Source organism: Coregonus lavaretus (assembly GCF_964263955.1).
Source record: "Coregonus lavaretus genome assembly, chromosome: 4".
Classification (NCBI taxonomy): Eukaryota; Metazoa; Chordata; class Actinopteri; order Salmoniformes; family Salmonidae; genus Coregonus; species Coregonus lavaretus.
The window spans coordinates 4,497,321-4,512,837 of record NC_139991.1 but is presented as its reverse complement, the minus strand read 5'-3'; the positions used below and the strand labels follow the sequence as shown (position 1 = coordinate 4,512,837).

Sequence of the window (15,517 nt, the reverse complement as noted above, 5' to 3'; positions counted from 1 at the left end):
CGCCCCATCCAAATTTGCAGTAGACAATTCACATATCATATCACTTGCGCCTGTCACAAGCATATTTACTATTATATTGACTGTAAGCAGTGGTGGAAAAAGTACTAAATTCTCATACTTGAGTAATAGTAAAGATACGTTAATAGAAAATGACTCAAGTAAAAGTGAAAGTCGCCCAGTAAAATACTACTTGAGTAAAAGTCTACACGTATTTGGTTTTAAATATACTTAAGTATCAAAAGTAAATGTAGTTGCTAAAATATACTTAAATATCAAAAGTAAAAGGTAAAGTACGAATCATTTAAAATTCCTTATATTAAGAAAACCAGACGGCACCATTTTCTTGTTTTTTAAATCTACGGATAGCCAGGGGCACACGCCAACACTTATACATAATTTAAAAACAAAGCATTTGTGTTTAGTGAGTCCGCCAGATCAGAGGCAGTAGGGATGACCAGGGATGTTCTCTTGATAAGTGTGTGAATTGGACCATTTTCTGTCCTGTGAAGCATTCATTTTCTTTAGGAATGTAGTGAAGTAAAAGTAAAAGTAGTCAAACATATAAATAGTAAAGTAAAGTACAGATACCCCCAAAATCTATTTAAGTAGTACTTTAAAGTATTTTTACTTAAGTACTTTACACCACTGACTGTAAGACATAATTAGCTGTTGATCAGACTACCATCACCCAATAATTAAGTCCTGGTTTATCATTCTTTCACTGTCCATTTATGGGAGGAGTTGGTGTCATGAGGAGTTGGTGTGACTAAATGGAGAATTACAATGCAGGGAATCAGAGTGCTGTGTAATGATCATCATCACATCATGATGCTTTGTTAAGTTGAGAAGCTACTGTTTGAGTTCAGTTTATCCCTTGCTAAAGGCTAGAGGAAAAAACATGTAACTAAAAAAGAGTAGTACACTGACATCTTCTGGTGCAAGGGCATAGCTACAATAATGTTGGACAAACAACTGTAGTGTATTCTCAACAAGTCAGTCAACAAAAATGATGTCCAACGGTGAATTAAAGACCCCCTAAAAAGTCACAGACAGCTCTCTCATTAGCAAGCCAATCCAATTAGTTTTCCATAGGTTCACCTTGTCATCAATGGAATTATAAATATGTTTTTATTGGCCTAAACTTCCACCTGGAGAAGGACTACCTTTGGCCAGCTACACGTTTACAATTTTATTGACAATATGCTCCAGGTAAGGACGGTTAACTGTCACCACACAGAAAGACAGTTGTGACAAAATGTTTCAAAGTTGTCTAAGTGATTTCTTTTTTTCTATATTTTGGTGTTCAAACCTCCGCCCCTATTCAACTGAGCACGCGCTGGATGCAGGCTCGGGAAAACGCCATCTTTAAACCCCAGAAGAAATCACAGTTGAGCGCCGGTGATCAACGACACACAGTGCCTGCGTTGGTTTTAAACTCTGCGGGTATCATCATGATCTGTTTGTTGACAGGCGAAACAAATAAGCAACTAATTGAAGGAACTGTAAATACTCAACCAAGCCACATTGTATGGTTTTAAAATTGTACTATCAGAAGGCTAACATCAACAACACTAGCTAGACAACAACGGACGAGTAATCAAGGCGTTGTTATTGAGCTAACTGTTTGCTGGTTTCCATAGGTGGCTTGTTAGCTAACCTGTATTGAAGGCACTTTGACATTCACATTACGTTGTTTTAAAAGGCTTGATTTGGACTCGACTGCGTGGCTGCAGTTTTAGTCCCGACTTCACCCCCTCCCTCCCCAGCGGCCCAGCCGGAGATGCGTGGAAGATGTCGGTTTCGGGTCTGAAGGCCGAACTGAAGTTTCTGGAGTCCATTTTTGATCCAAACCACGAACGCTTCAGAATTATTGACTGGAAGCCGGATGAGCTAAACTGTCAGTTTAATGTGACTGGAGAAAAACCGTTGATTATACATTGCAACATTACGGTAAGCAAGGAAACGAGGCTACATGGCTAGCTAGTTGAAGCTAAGTAGGTAGCTAACGGTAGCTAGTTATGGTTAGCTCAGAACACGTAGCTTTTTTAGCGTGGCGGCGCGGAACAACCGGACGGACAGATAGCTAAAGAAACACTCTGCGAATTGTGGCTAGTCGAACGTTAGCCAGCTATCATTTAGCTACTTTAGCTAAGCAATGTTTTTGTTTGTGACTTGTTTCTAGTAGGAGTCCCAATATTTGCATGTTAGCAAGCTAGCTAACGGTAGCTGACTTGTTTCTAGTAGTAGTAAGAGTCAAAATATGTGCGTGTTACTATTGTAGTTAACGTTAGCTAGCTAGCTAATATACTGAGAGACAAACAAGTCTTGTTGATTTTAGCCAAAGAGTTATCCTGAAAACTGGCATGACATTATGCTAGGGCCTAGGCTAGGCATGCTCTCTGCGTCACTGATGAACGTTGTTAACGTTAGCCATCTACACTTCCGCATTTACTAACGTTTGTTGATTGTTAAACAATTTAACTAGCTAGCTAACGTAGTGGTTGTTATGATTGCATGCTTCATGATCAACGCAATAAGCTCTAGCCCGTCAGCTGTCACTGATAACACTAACTTAATGCTAAGTTATCTATACTCATGACGTCAGTAAATAATTGCTAGCTAGCATGATTCAAAAGCATCACTTGTCAAAGAAACAGCTTCTGGTCTTGTCAAAAGACCGTGATCTGCCAGCTCAGCTTTTAGCTGGCTGGATGCTGTTGGTTTGTATTGTCCAATTTGCTTAGATAACTACATTCGTTTGACCAGCATACTGATTGAATTCAGTGCTCTTACCTGGCTAGTTAACATTCTATAAGAAATGTGAAATGGCCACCATCACACAACACATTAATTTAGCTTAATGTAAAGTAGTAATCAGCGATTTACATTTGTCAGTTTAAAAGGACTCTTGAGATTTCCCAGATTTTATGATTCAGACATGTCCATGTCACACTCCTGTTTCATTTTTAGGTTATTGTTCCAAACAATTTTGTCACATTTCTCAGCCTTATAATGCTGATTATTTTTGTTTCTTTTTTTCTCTCATCCTCATTGAACCCCATGTCTTACAGGAGTCGTACCCCTCCACACCTCCAATCTGGTTTGTGGACTCTGATGACCCGAGCCTGACACAAGTGTTGGAGCGCCTGGAGGATGTCAGAAAGGGCAGCACCCTGGTAAGATCTCAGCCCTACAACTAGTATAACTAACAGTTGATAGTGGAGTGTTTTCTTATGAACAGTTTGCATCTTATTTAATGTTTAGTAACGTCTATCTATTCTGTGTTCTTTCATCACAAGCACTTGGTTGGGCAGCATTCCTGTGTAGATTAAGACACGAGCGGTCAGCGAGATATGGTTAGGAAAACGTACCTCAATCCAGGGATGAGAGATGCGTGGTACTCTGAGTTGTCCCATTATCTTAACTGTTACACCGAGAAGATTGAACGACTGCTAGTTTTTACGGAACACTGTCCTTTTCGTCCTCATGCGAAAACGGCAGTTTACCTAAACTAGCAGTGCCTTTAAGGGGCCAGGCTGTATCTCAGCAGGAGCATTCTCTGTGCATTATGACGTTACAATGCCGTCCTGCTGAGCAAGCTCCATCAAAAGCAGGCAGATAATTGTGGTTCTAAATCATCTTTTGACTTCCATTTCAATCCCAGCTTTTGATCTATTATGTGAAGGCTTTGGAAGGAGGCTTCCCAGTGTTCAGATAATGAAACTGGATTATGACACTATATTTCCAGTATTTGTTTACAATTAAAATGTTGTTTAGCAGATGCTCTTATCCAAAGTAAAACAACCATATTATACGAAATGAATAGTAATCAAATCAACTTTGACTAAGTGTTATGCGGAGCAGGAGAAACATGTTGTTTTTCAGCCAATCACATCTCTTCTAATGACTAATTAACCATACCTGTTTTGGTGTTGTTGGGTAGAGCAGTTTTGATAGGAGAGTTGAGTGACAGCTAGGCTATTTCATACTGCTGTTCCAAGTGGTGTTGGAGGTTAAAGGGAGATGTATGTCAGACTAATTCAGGGCTGTACTCTGCTGCAGGACAGGTTCTCTGCCTGTTTCCTCTTGCCTTAGTCCCAGTTGTTAGACAGCTGAGGTATTGAACAGTGTTTTGAAGTCACCCTCATGTCACTCCAACATCATAGGACAGCCCTCTGTCATGTTTGGCATAAGTCTCAAGAGTGCCTCTGATGGGGAACTGGAGGGATGGATATTTTTGACAGGCACACTGCCACAGTGACACAGAGAGATTCAGCAGGCCAAAGGGCCTTGTCATGTGAATATTGAGGTCACTATTTTCATGCCAAGCAGTTCTCCAGGGTTTCCCCTATATTTATTTAGCAGCGGAGACTTGGCAATTAAGCCCTTTTTCTACTTACCCAGAGTCGGATGAATTCATGGATACCATTTTTTATATCTCTTGCATGCAGTTTGAAGGAAGTTGCTAACTTGTGTTAGTGCAAATGCTAGTTAGTAATGGTTTGCGAAACTACCATCAACTTCCTTCAAACTGCACATGAGTTCATCTGACTCTGAGTAAGTAGAAAAAGTGCAAGAGTTGGCAATTAAGCCCTATCCCTTTTAAAGACCTGCTCAGATGACTAGCCTACTAAGTATGTTTTATACCTCTCGCTTTGGGCTGGATGTGTCAATGTGTAATTCATACATGCATCATTTATGAGAAGAATTACTGTCTTACCTCAATTACCCTACATTTTGTGTGTCGCCGGGATGGAGGTATCTTCGGGCCAGTCTTACGAGCACGGGGTAGCCTAGTCTTTGTTTTTGAAATTACAGTAGGCTATCGGTATCCTTTATCGATAACCCTTTTCAGAAATAATGGAATGTGGCCCCTTGAAAGCGCTACAGCATGTTTGTCTGTCTATTAGGGTAGGCTACACTACATATTTTTAAATGCCAACACGAAACCTTCTCTGGAGACATGAGCAGGCATTTTACATGTCTGTAAAGGAATGAGGCTTCTGAAGTGGGACTAATGTCCATCACTAGGCAACCAGAACTGTCAATCAAATAATCTTGAGCTGCTGCCTGCACGCAGACCAATATCTCCTAAAAAAGTACTTTAAGGTTTGTTAAATACTGTGACTTACCAAGACATTTAGTAGAAATAAAACAAATTTTTCTACCATACCATAAAACGCAGCATAAAAAACACAGCAGCACATCAATTGGCAACGTTTATTGTTGTTAGGGAAAAAATACATTACATTTTATGCCGGAGCAGAATTCTGTCTCTTTTTCAAATTGTCTGAAAAGTTACCAATTGTCGCTATTGACATGTTACTGTAGCTGCGTTCTATGTCTGTAAAGGGTTGCGGTATATATAACTTCATTGCCTGGCCCTAGCAGTCATACATACGTAATAGGACTGTTCTGCATTGTAAATACATTCTTTGACTTAGCCTACTTACTCACACTGCATGTTCTGTTTGTAGGCCACCAGATCTGCTTTTATAGTACTCTTATCAAAGTTATCTGTGGTGGTTAGAATTTCTCTTTGCATTGTACAACATTTTCACCATGTATGGACCAGGCCTACATTCAGTAGAATACGTTTCTTCTATAGCAATACTGAGAAGCTTGCAGAGGTACACATTTCTGCCCTATGTTACTGTTGCTAAGGTGTCTGACATTCCCTGACAAAATCTTACCTTTCATGTTGTCTCTGAGGGCATGCCGTGGTGGAGGTAGAATGCCGTGAAAAAGTATTTGCCCCTTTCTGATTTTCTGAGTTTGCATATTTCTTACACTGAATGTTATCAGATCTTCAACCAAAACCTAATATTAGATCAAGGGAAGAGAAGTGTACAAATAAACACTTTATCATTATTTAATAAACAAAGTTATTCCACACCCAATGCCCTGTGTGGAAAAATTAATTTTCCCCTTACACTAACTGGTTGTTCCACCTGCAATGACTGCCACCTGCAATGACTGCAACCAACTGCTTCCTTTAGTTGTTGATCAGTCTCTCGCATCAAATTTTGACCCACTCTTTCATGTAGAACTGCTTTAACTCAGTGACCTTTGTGGGTTTAGGTCTGGACTGTGACTAGGCCATTCCAAAACATACAATTTGTTGCTTTTCAGCCTGATGTAGACTTCATTTTTCTGGTGAAAACCAAACACTGCATTCCACAGTAAGAACCTCATACCATTGGTCAAGCGTGGTGGTAGTGTGATGGTTTGGGGATACTTTGATGCCTCAGGACATGGATGACTTGCAATCATTGAAGGAACCATGAATTGTGCTCTGTATTAGATAATTCTACAGGAGAATATCAGGCTGTCTGAGCTGAAGTGCAGCAAGACAATGGTCCAAAACACGCAATCAAGTCTATATCAGAATAGCTGAAAAACAACACATTTGAATTTTTGGAATGGCCTAGTCAAAGTCCAGATCTGAACCCGATTTGCGATGTTACGGCAGGACCTGAAACGAGCAGTTCATGCTCAAAAACCCACAAATGTCACTGAGTTAACAGTTCTGCATCGAGGAGTGGGTTAAAATTCCTCCACAGCGATGTGAGAGACTGATCAATAACTACTACAGGAAGCGTTTGGTTGCAGTCATTGCAGCTAAAGGTGGCACAACCAGTTATTGAGTGTAAGGGGGAAATTACTTTTTCACACAGGGGCACTGGGTGTTGCATAACTTTGTTTATTAAATAAATGAAATAAGTATTTAATTCGTGTTATTTGTTCGCTCAGGTGCCCTTTATCTAATATTAGGTTTTGGTTGAAGATCTGATAGCATTCATTATAAAAAATCGGAAAGTGGGCAAATCCTTTTTCACGGCACTGTATCTGTGACATGTCTGTGCTGTGTTATCTAGCGCTGCTGACCTGTTCCTTGCCTGCCTGTCCTCCCTAACTCTTAACTGTGCCTGCTGGTACTGTCCCTCGGTCCCCCAGCTCCTGCAGCAGCTGAAGCGGCTCATCTGTGACCTGTGTCGGCTGTACAACCTGCCCCAGCACCCAGATGTAGAGATGCTGGACCAGCCCCTCCCTGCCGGCCCTGTAGGACAAGACCGAAAGGTAAGGACGCCAAATGTCCCCTCAAATATATATGTATACTGGTTTTCAAAGACTGCTAGGCCTATATATTTTTCCATTGGATGGCATTGAAGTGAAAAATAAGCATTTAGAGGCTTTTTCATGAAGACCGTCTCTTTTCACATACCTAAAGTGAGTCATGTGCCTAATCCCTTTGTTCAATTTTATTGTCAAAGCCATGAAGGAGATTGAAGACACTTAGCTAATGAAAGGGTTTAAAAACCTGCATGAAGAACCTAATAGTGTCCTGAAACAGTCCCTCAGCACAGACATTAATGATTAGTGCAGAGTCCCGGGGATGGAATCAATACTCTTCCTGTGCTCAGGGTCAGTGGGAGGTGCTAGCATTTACATTTAACATTTTAGTAATTTAGCAGACACTCTTATCCAGAGTGACTTACAGTTAGTGAGTGCATACATTTTCATACTGGCCCCCCCGTGGGAAACGAACCCACAACCCTGGCGTTGCAAGCGCCATGCTCTACCAACTGAGCTACATGGGACCAATAATGAACCTCATGACCAATGAACACACAACCATAGCCTCATATAGCCTACTTGAGGAATTTGAATTACTGAAGCAGAGTAGTTAAGTAGTAGCAGCCTGTACAGCTGTGCTTTTAAACTCAAACATTGATTATTGGGCTGAAATAAAAAAAGGAGGCCGGGGGGGCACTGTTGTGCTATGCAAGACAAGAGGAATGTTGTTTCTGACTACCCAGAAACTCAGTTACTGGTTTTGCACATTTCAGAACATTCCTACAAATATCTCTGCATTTATGGGGAGTTTTTTGTTACCAGACTTCAGGCGGACGTATAACTTGCTAAAGCAATTGGTGTCACTGAGTGTGGCATGTTAGGAATAAGTCTGTGAACTCATCTTTCTCTCTGTTTCTTTAGCATGGGGTCACAGACGAGGTCACGTCCGAGGAAGAGGAAGAAGAGGAAATGGGAGAGGTCTTTATCTCTTTCCAAATAAACGTCATTACATATAGCGCTGCACTGCACTATGCTGATATGAGCTGAGCCATGCTGGACGTCAAGCTCGATTAGATACTAGTCAATACCAATCACACATATTTGCAAGTGTTAACTTGAAGTAAAACATGTCTTCTAATGCTCTTATCTTGTCATTGTGTTGTGCCAGCAGGACATTGAAGACCTGGACCACTATGAGATGAAAGAGGAGGAGCCAGTGGATGGGAAGAAGTCTGAGGATGACGGCATCGAGAAGGAGAACCTGGCCATCCTGGAGAAGATCCGCAAGAACCAGAGGCAGGACCACTTGAACGTAAGTGCTCATTCGGTAAGGTGACTTTTCATACGCTTTTGGGGGATGCATGGGGAATATCTCTGTAGTTAGGCCTAAACAGTTTGCTGGACCCAGCACTGTTATACTGGGATGTCTAGAGTGACCCTTTATGATATAGCCATTATGCATGCATCTAACCAGTTTTTCAGGTGGCTCTGAATATAATGTATTTTCCATTTGTTTTCCATCAGTGTTTTACTCTGAGGGAATTTCTTACCAAAGAAGTACACCCAGATTATGTGGTTTAGGACTCCAATTTGTAAACAAGGACATAATCAACATGGATTGCGAAGACTAAATGACAGTGATTAGTCATTCTGATAGTAATCATGTTATCTAACATTTACCCATAGCTCTCTTAATTGTTGCTGTGGAATTCAGACGTTTCCCCTGAGTAGCTCCGAGAGACTTATAAACACATTTGTTTGTGCCAGATTATTTACTCTGCTCTCATCCTCCATAGTCCCTGCTGCATTCACTGGCTCTGCTCTTCAAATCTATCATTATCACAGATGAGAGCCTTGCTATGGAACCTGTGAAATTCTCCCCATTTATTGTAGGGAACTGTATACTGCCAAGTAGTTAGTTCTGAAGCATTTTGTCTCTGTATGCTGAACAATAACTGTTCTTTTATTGGAGTTTGTAGATTTTCTTTTTCTAAAGGTAGCTTAGTGGGTAAGAGCGTTGTGCCAATAACCGAAAGGTCGCTGGTTCTAATCCCCGAGCCGACTAGGTGAAAAATCTGTCTGTGCCCTTAAGCAAGGCACTTAACCCTAATTGCGCCTGTAAGTCGCTCTGGATAAGAGCGTCTGCTAAATGACTAAAAATGTAAATGTAAAAATTTGAGCTGGAAATGTAAACATTTGAATTAATCGTTGCGGTCACAGTATCTATGTGCATTATTATCCCCAATCGTTGAATGTGCTGTATGTTTGGGTATCAGTGTATTACCCTGGGTGTATTATGTGTTGCAGGGTGCAGTGTCTGGTTCAGTGCAGGCCTCAGACCGCCTCATGAAGGAGCTCCGGGAGATATACCGGTCCCAGAGTTACAAGATGGGTACGTACTTCACTGCAGCAGCACTAGAAAGCTCTTCAGATATGGTGCCAAAAAATACAATAAATTGACAGTTTGATTCAGAATGTCACTTACCAGACTATGCATTCTCTTCCAGGTATCTATTCAGTGGAGCTGGTCAATGACAGCCTGTATGAATGGCACGTCAAGCTGAGAACGTAAGTAACTAAAGGGGGGGAGACAAAATACTGTGGTTTAGACTGGAGGAACACTTAAGTCACAGTTAACAGGAAGCCTGGATCTCAGGATGAGGGTGGATAATGCCTTATAGCATTCACTGCTCTTTTGTTTCTGCACTAGGCCTTTTTACCATAGGAGTTGACAGTACTGTATAATTATAGCATGTGACTGATGTATTATGATGCGCTCTGTTTGCTCAACAGGGTAGATCCAGATAGTCCCCTACACAGTGACCTGCAGGTTTTAAAGGAAAAGGAGGGAATGGATTACATTCTGCTAAACTTCTCATATAAAGTAAGTACGAATGCTGATACTAGAAAGCAAAGACAATTTGGGAGTTCTCATTTTAATGCTATTTTGTGCTCAACCTGCAGGATAATTTCCCTTTTGATCCACCCTTTGTACGGGTGGCTTCTCCTGTGCTGTCTGGAGGGTGAGTTCAGTAAACTGCGTATGAGTGGAATGGTTTTGTTTTTCTGCGGTGTTTCCACTGTGACGGAGTTGCTCCCCTCACTTAACCTTAAAGGAAGGGCGGTCTCTTCTGGTCTAGACTGATTGTCAACAGCCAGTGAAAAGTGGCAGTTCCCTTAAAAGAGAATCTGTGCTTGTGGATAAGAGATTTATTGTGGCGTTTTGATCACCTTTATATCTACATATTCTAATATTTTCCTTTCACCTGCTGTCTTCTAAGTTATGTTCTTGGAGGGGGTGCCCTGTGCATGGAGCTTCTCACAAAGCAGGTATGTTTTTATGCCTCTGAATGTCAGTTCATAACTTGTCCACTGTTATTTCTCAGTGGAGGTAAAAGCTAGTGCGTTGATTATGTATCGTCACTTGATTTCAGGGCTGGAGCAGTGCCTATTCCATAGAGTCTGTAATCATGCAGATCAACGCCACTTTAGTCAAGGGAAAAGCCAGAGTGCAGTTTGGAGCCAATAAGGTAAGCATTGCTTGTCTAAGGGGGCAGAGAGCTTTGAAATGTGTTAACATGATGCATACTACAGGGTTTATTGACACTGTGTTCTGACATGGATAGAGGGGTGAGCTCCCTGCTGTGTTTGTGTGTGGCCTGCTGGTCCAAGCTGCTCTATGGAACTGAGGTATCACTATAAGCCCCCAGCACTTCATTTAAACAGGACGTTGTTACTTAGCGCCGCTGGGACAGTGCCATGCTGCTGATCTCTTAATGCTGGAGCTTCACATGAGTTCACTTCATGCTGTCATTTCTCTCTCCCTCTTCTCTCAGCACGGTCACACTAATCTGGCTCTGGGCTCCCAGTAGAATTTGGAGCAGACCAAATGACAGGGATATTTATAGAAAAGCTGCAGTCTGGGCAGTTTCAAGGAATCTTGGGCCCTGCTGCGTGAGAATCTCTGAGTTCTTTAAAAGTTAGGATGTAACCATGTACACCAAAGAAAGACTTGATACTCAGCTATGTTGATGTCAAATCTTGTCTAATGAAAGTGTTTATCATAACTGTCCTGAGGTTACTATAGTTGGGTAGGTATGGTTAATAAAATGTACCTATTAATCAAAAATATAAGAATACCAATGTTTCTGTTACCGGGTTGATACAACTCTGGCCTTATAAGAACCAGTTCGACTTTTAAGCTGAATTTAATACACCCACATCAGAGAAAATAGACCCAGCACCTCAGAAATTTTCCCCACATGGTCGACAATCTATTTATTACGATGTGATTAATGGTCACCCGCGATGCGCGCAAAAGTAGCATGAAAACAGGTCGGGCGGCAAAATTCTCTGGTGGAAGCTGATACAAAGGCATCTACCGTGCGGTCTGACTTCACCAAACTAATTCGCATGTATGTGATGGTCTCCCCAATATAAATGAACCTTTACACTGCTTGGGGCATTCATAAGCACTGAAGTTGAATATATGCCCTGTTTTTGTTTCAGAACCAATACAATCTTGCCAGAGCACAGCAGTCATACAAGTCCCTGGTCCAGATCCATGAAAAGAATGGTGAGTGTTACCTTCTCCAGTTAAACATCTTGTATCATATTTGACCTTGATAGTACATCCCTCCATGCATCAGTCAGTGGTTGAGGAAAATATTACAAGCACCAAGAGGGTTTCATATGGCAGCTATAGTGATTGTTCATAGGTCAAGATAAAATACAGCCAACTGTTTGATCAATCCTACTGTCTAAGATGAATTGACTCAGTGTTTTGTCCAGTATGTCTGAGTGCACTGTCTCTTGTCTGATCCTTGTAGGCTGGTACACTCCCCCTAAGGAGGATGGGTAAGAGGAGCGTTGCCATGCCTCTACTGAGACCACATGTCAACACCTTTCCCCCCCCATACTTTTCTTTTCCCTCTCTAACTGGAGTTTTCATTGGGAGTTTGATCCCAAGCCAATTCCACCCATTCTGTGACCATGAGAACCAAACAACCAATGGTTAAAACCCCCTCACTGACCAACCACCTTATCCACTTCTCAATAGGGGATCTACCCTCTCGCTATTTATCCTTCTCTCACTTGTGCAATCGCTCGTTCTGTTTTCTTCCTCTGTTATAATCCACCCTAATCCCTTGAGCATTGAATGAACTCCATATCTTGTGCAACTCCCTTAAATCCTACACTGGGCAAGAAGAGGTTACTTACTGCCTGTGATTTTGGGTCAAGGTTGAGGCATGGCTTTTGCTAGCAACTGAAGCTGTCTGTTGTCAGTCACATGACTGGGGCTGAGATTCTCTGGCCACAGACTGGAACAGAGAAAGGCCGGTGACATTTCCCCTGTGACAGTGGAGGCTGGGACGGACAATGAAACGCTGGTGGTGGGAATGAGCACCACCTCACTCCCCATGGATGGCCTCTGTCATGTTTGCTTGTGTATCTGTATATTGCCAAGATTCATCCTTCTGGAATAAAATGTCCTCCTGAGGCTAGCTTCCTTAAAAACTCCTGGTCTACAAAAGCCAAAGGCCCTGAATGGAGAGAGGAGAGTTATAGACTCCTGACCAAGGTGGGACTGGGACCGCTTAATGGAGGATATCCTATTGAGCACAAGAGGTGGAGGCCGCTGCCTCCTCCACCACCGCCCAGCCAATCTCCTCTCAGGCTGCTTTTGGCTTTTATCGGCAGCATACAGAGATATGACCAGGCTTTAGCAAAGGCAGGTTGGATTTAATCACTGTAATGTAGTTGAATTTAACTCCACATGTATACTTGTAAAGTTGTATTTCTGAGAATGGATTTAATTGTTTTTAACGTAACCTTGTGTGGGTCTTGGGGTCCGAGCGGGCAGAGACTGCGTTAGTATAGCCCTGGCTATAGCAGGGGCATACATTTCTCAAGGTGTATTTCAGACGTAGGATAACAAACCATTTGCTTCATGGATACTCTTGCAGAAGTTAAAAGGAACACCTTTAAACCATGTTTTTATGTAAGCATAGTGACTACTATTGTTTTTTGTTTTCCTGTATAAATTGAAGTACTTGCATTATTTTGTTAGTGGTTTCATATGTTCAAAAGTGACACCATTCCTTTTACTCAATGACACGGTGGTGCTTTTTTGGCATTCCAGATATGCTGGCTAATTTCCCCGGTGACACAAACCTGATGATCCTTTTAATAAGGCTATGCACACAATGGTTAGGAGGTAATATGTACACACAATAATTTCAAAACGTCTCAGTGCAGTCCCCTGCTTAATTTGAATCCATCCTCTAACTAGCTTGTTCACACTCCCATATCACCCATCCATGCCTCTCATGCCTGCAGTGGACTTCACTTCATACCACATGCTCAATAATAAAATATTTGTTGATTCCAAAAAACATTTTCAGGTCTGACTAAGGTGTGTAGTAATGCCTTTGACAAAAGACTGATGCCCACTGATTTCCATCCTTTGCCTCCCCTCTCTGGTACCTTGTTTTGTATCACCTATGACCTGACCCCCCTCATGATCTTTGTTGTCAGTGATGGAAGGAACCTTTTTTAGAGGGGTCATGAACCCCTAACTCATGACCATCCTCAGCACTGTCAAACCTGGAGCATGCCAAGTCTTAGCTATATGAATAATATGCAGAATACTGTGTGATGCATTTGATTGAATGTTATTACACACATAAATGGGTGTTTCTTGTGTGGATATTATCCACATTGTTAGAAGTCTGTTGTCGCAAAAACCAGCATAGGAACCAGCTTGTTCCTAGTAAATATTCAGCTTTTTTTTGTTCAATACTGTAGGTCAGCCCACCACACTAACCTCAACCAGAACTGTCACCCTTGTGAAATATACTAATAATGGGCGTATAATTAAGCTCCATCTACCTTTTATTTGTTGTAATGTCAGCCACCCCAGCTGTATACCACAATGCATCGCGTTCTGTCAAAATGGTGGCACTGACCACACTGAAGAAGACTCATTTAGAGGTTTAATACTGTTCACCCAACATGGTGACTGACTTCCTTACAATATGTCTACAACACATGGAGAACTGTTGATCATTGTCATAGACGTTAGGTGTTGGTACCAAGTGTTCCACTGCTTTCCCACATGGCTGACCTCATTGTGAACATGCCCCGGCTAGAAACCCCCTCCCTCCCTGTGTGTTCTCTAGAGAAGCAAACTCAGGAATACATAGCTACTGCACACTTGACTTAGCAAGGGATTGTTTCACAAATGTCACAAGATGCAAGTATATATATATTTTTTTCAATTACTATTGTTTACTTCTAAATTTGTTTCCCTTCATATAATTACAGTAACCGTTGCAGTAACCATTGGACTGCGCACTCTGCATTTGGCTTGTCTGAATATCTTTCTTTGTGGTAGTCACTGGTAAGACTAGTGGTAAGCAGGGTGTGGTGGAGTGATGAGATGGGACGGGCATGCTTGCTTGCTCTTTCTTGATATAGGCCCCCCTATATATACCATTCAATCCATCAGATCAGTTTTGTGATGCAGGAAGGTGAACCAACGCTTTATCTCACCCATTTAAGCTAATTTAACCTTTTGTCCTGGGTCTTTATGGGTGTTTCTAATCTAGGACATCTTCATCCTGTACCTCTGGTGTTGTAGTCTTTTGCATGTAGATATCTCAGCAAGTACTTTCACTCTGTAGGGACTAGTGTGTGTGTGTGTGTGTGTGTGTGTGTGTAGACAGGACAGTTCATCTATATTAGTTCGCACAGGTCTGTAGATGCAGTCTCTGGGAACAGATTCCTTTTTATAGATTCATGTAGGACTGACTCTCACCAGACCAGGTTAGTTCTAAAGGTTAACAATAGCAGAAAGGCAGACTCCAACACTTATGGACGTCCCGCCTGTGTGTTAGAAGTATGAGATTGGAAACAAATGGACTACTATACTATTCTTTCCACCCCAGAGCAGGACTCCAACTCAGTTTAAATCCCTGTGCCATCAGAGCGTTCATCAAATGGGCTTTTAACTCAGTGGAAGGCCCCATGTCTGTATTCTAATGTCAGTTGTGCAGTGAATTACAGCTTCTCTTATACAGATCCAGACCAAGTTGTCTCTCTGACTAACAACCCAGTGCTTTGGGAGATTTTGTTTGAGACCTGAAACTAATTATGGGTTGCTTTTCTGGCTTCATTTTGTGATGGCCGATTGGATGGGTTATAAAGTAATGCACTGTTAGCTTTGGTTAAACCATTTTCATTGCAAGGGTAATTTTGACCATGTACAGTAATTTGTAAACTTGCATCAAGTTTATGAATAAAGAATTCTATGAAATACTCCTGTGTGCTATTTGAGATGTGATACAGAGCTGTGTAAGTCTTATATAGGACCCTATGCTTAAGACTGAAACCAGGAATGATTATCAATATGCCCTTGTAGTGGACAGTTGTCATTTTG

General features: G+C 41.7%; 1 protein-coding gene across 4 annotated transcripts; it reads left to right on the top strand.

The window, feature by feature from the left end:
- The first annotated feature begins 1,328 nt into the window (after nt 1-1,328).
- LOC311128180 (ubiquitin-conjugating enzyme E2 Q2-like) lies at nt 1,329-13,474 on the top strand. 4 transcript variants are annotated; one of them, XM_084160187.1, is made up of 14 exons: nt 1,329-1,398; nt 1,703-1,950; nt 3,072-3,176; nt 6,958-7,080; nt 7,999-8,055; nt 8,249-8,389; nt 9,385-9,469; nt 9,585-9,645; nt 9,871-9,961; nt 10,042-10,100; nt 10,359-10,407; nt 10,512-10,607; nt 11,587-11,653; nt 11,907-13,474. In XM_084160187.1, the coding sequence occupies exons 1-14, from the start codon at nt 1,341-1,343 to the stop codon at nt 11,936-11,938; spliced, it is 1,272 nt and encodes a 423-aa protein (XP_084016313.1). In that variant the 5' UTR covers nt 1,329-1,340; the 3' UTR covers nt 11,939-13,474. The 4 variants fall into 4 exon arrangements, with proteins under 4 accessions (XP_084016313.1, XP_084016311.1, XP_084016312.1 ...); XM_084160185.1 differs by having other exon boundaries at nt 8,249-8,404; XM_084160186.1 differs by having other exon boundaries at nt 8,246-8,389.
- Nucleotides 13,475-15,517: the final 2,043 nt, after the last annotated feature.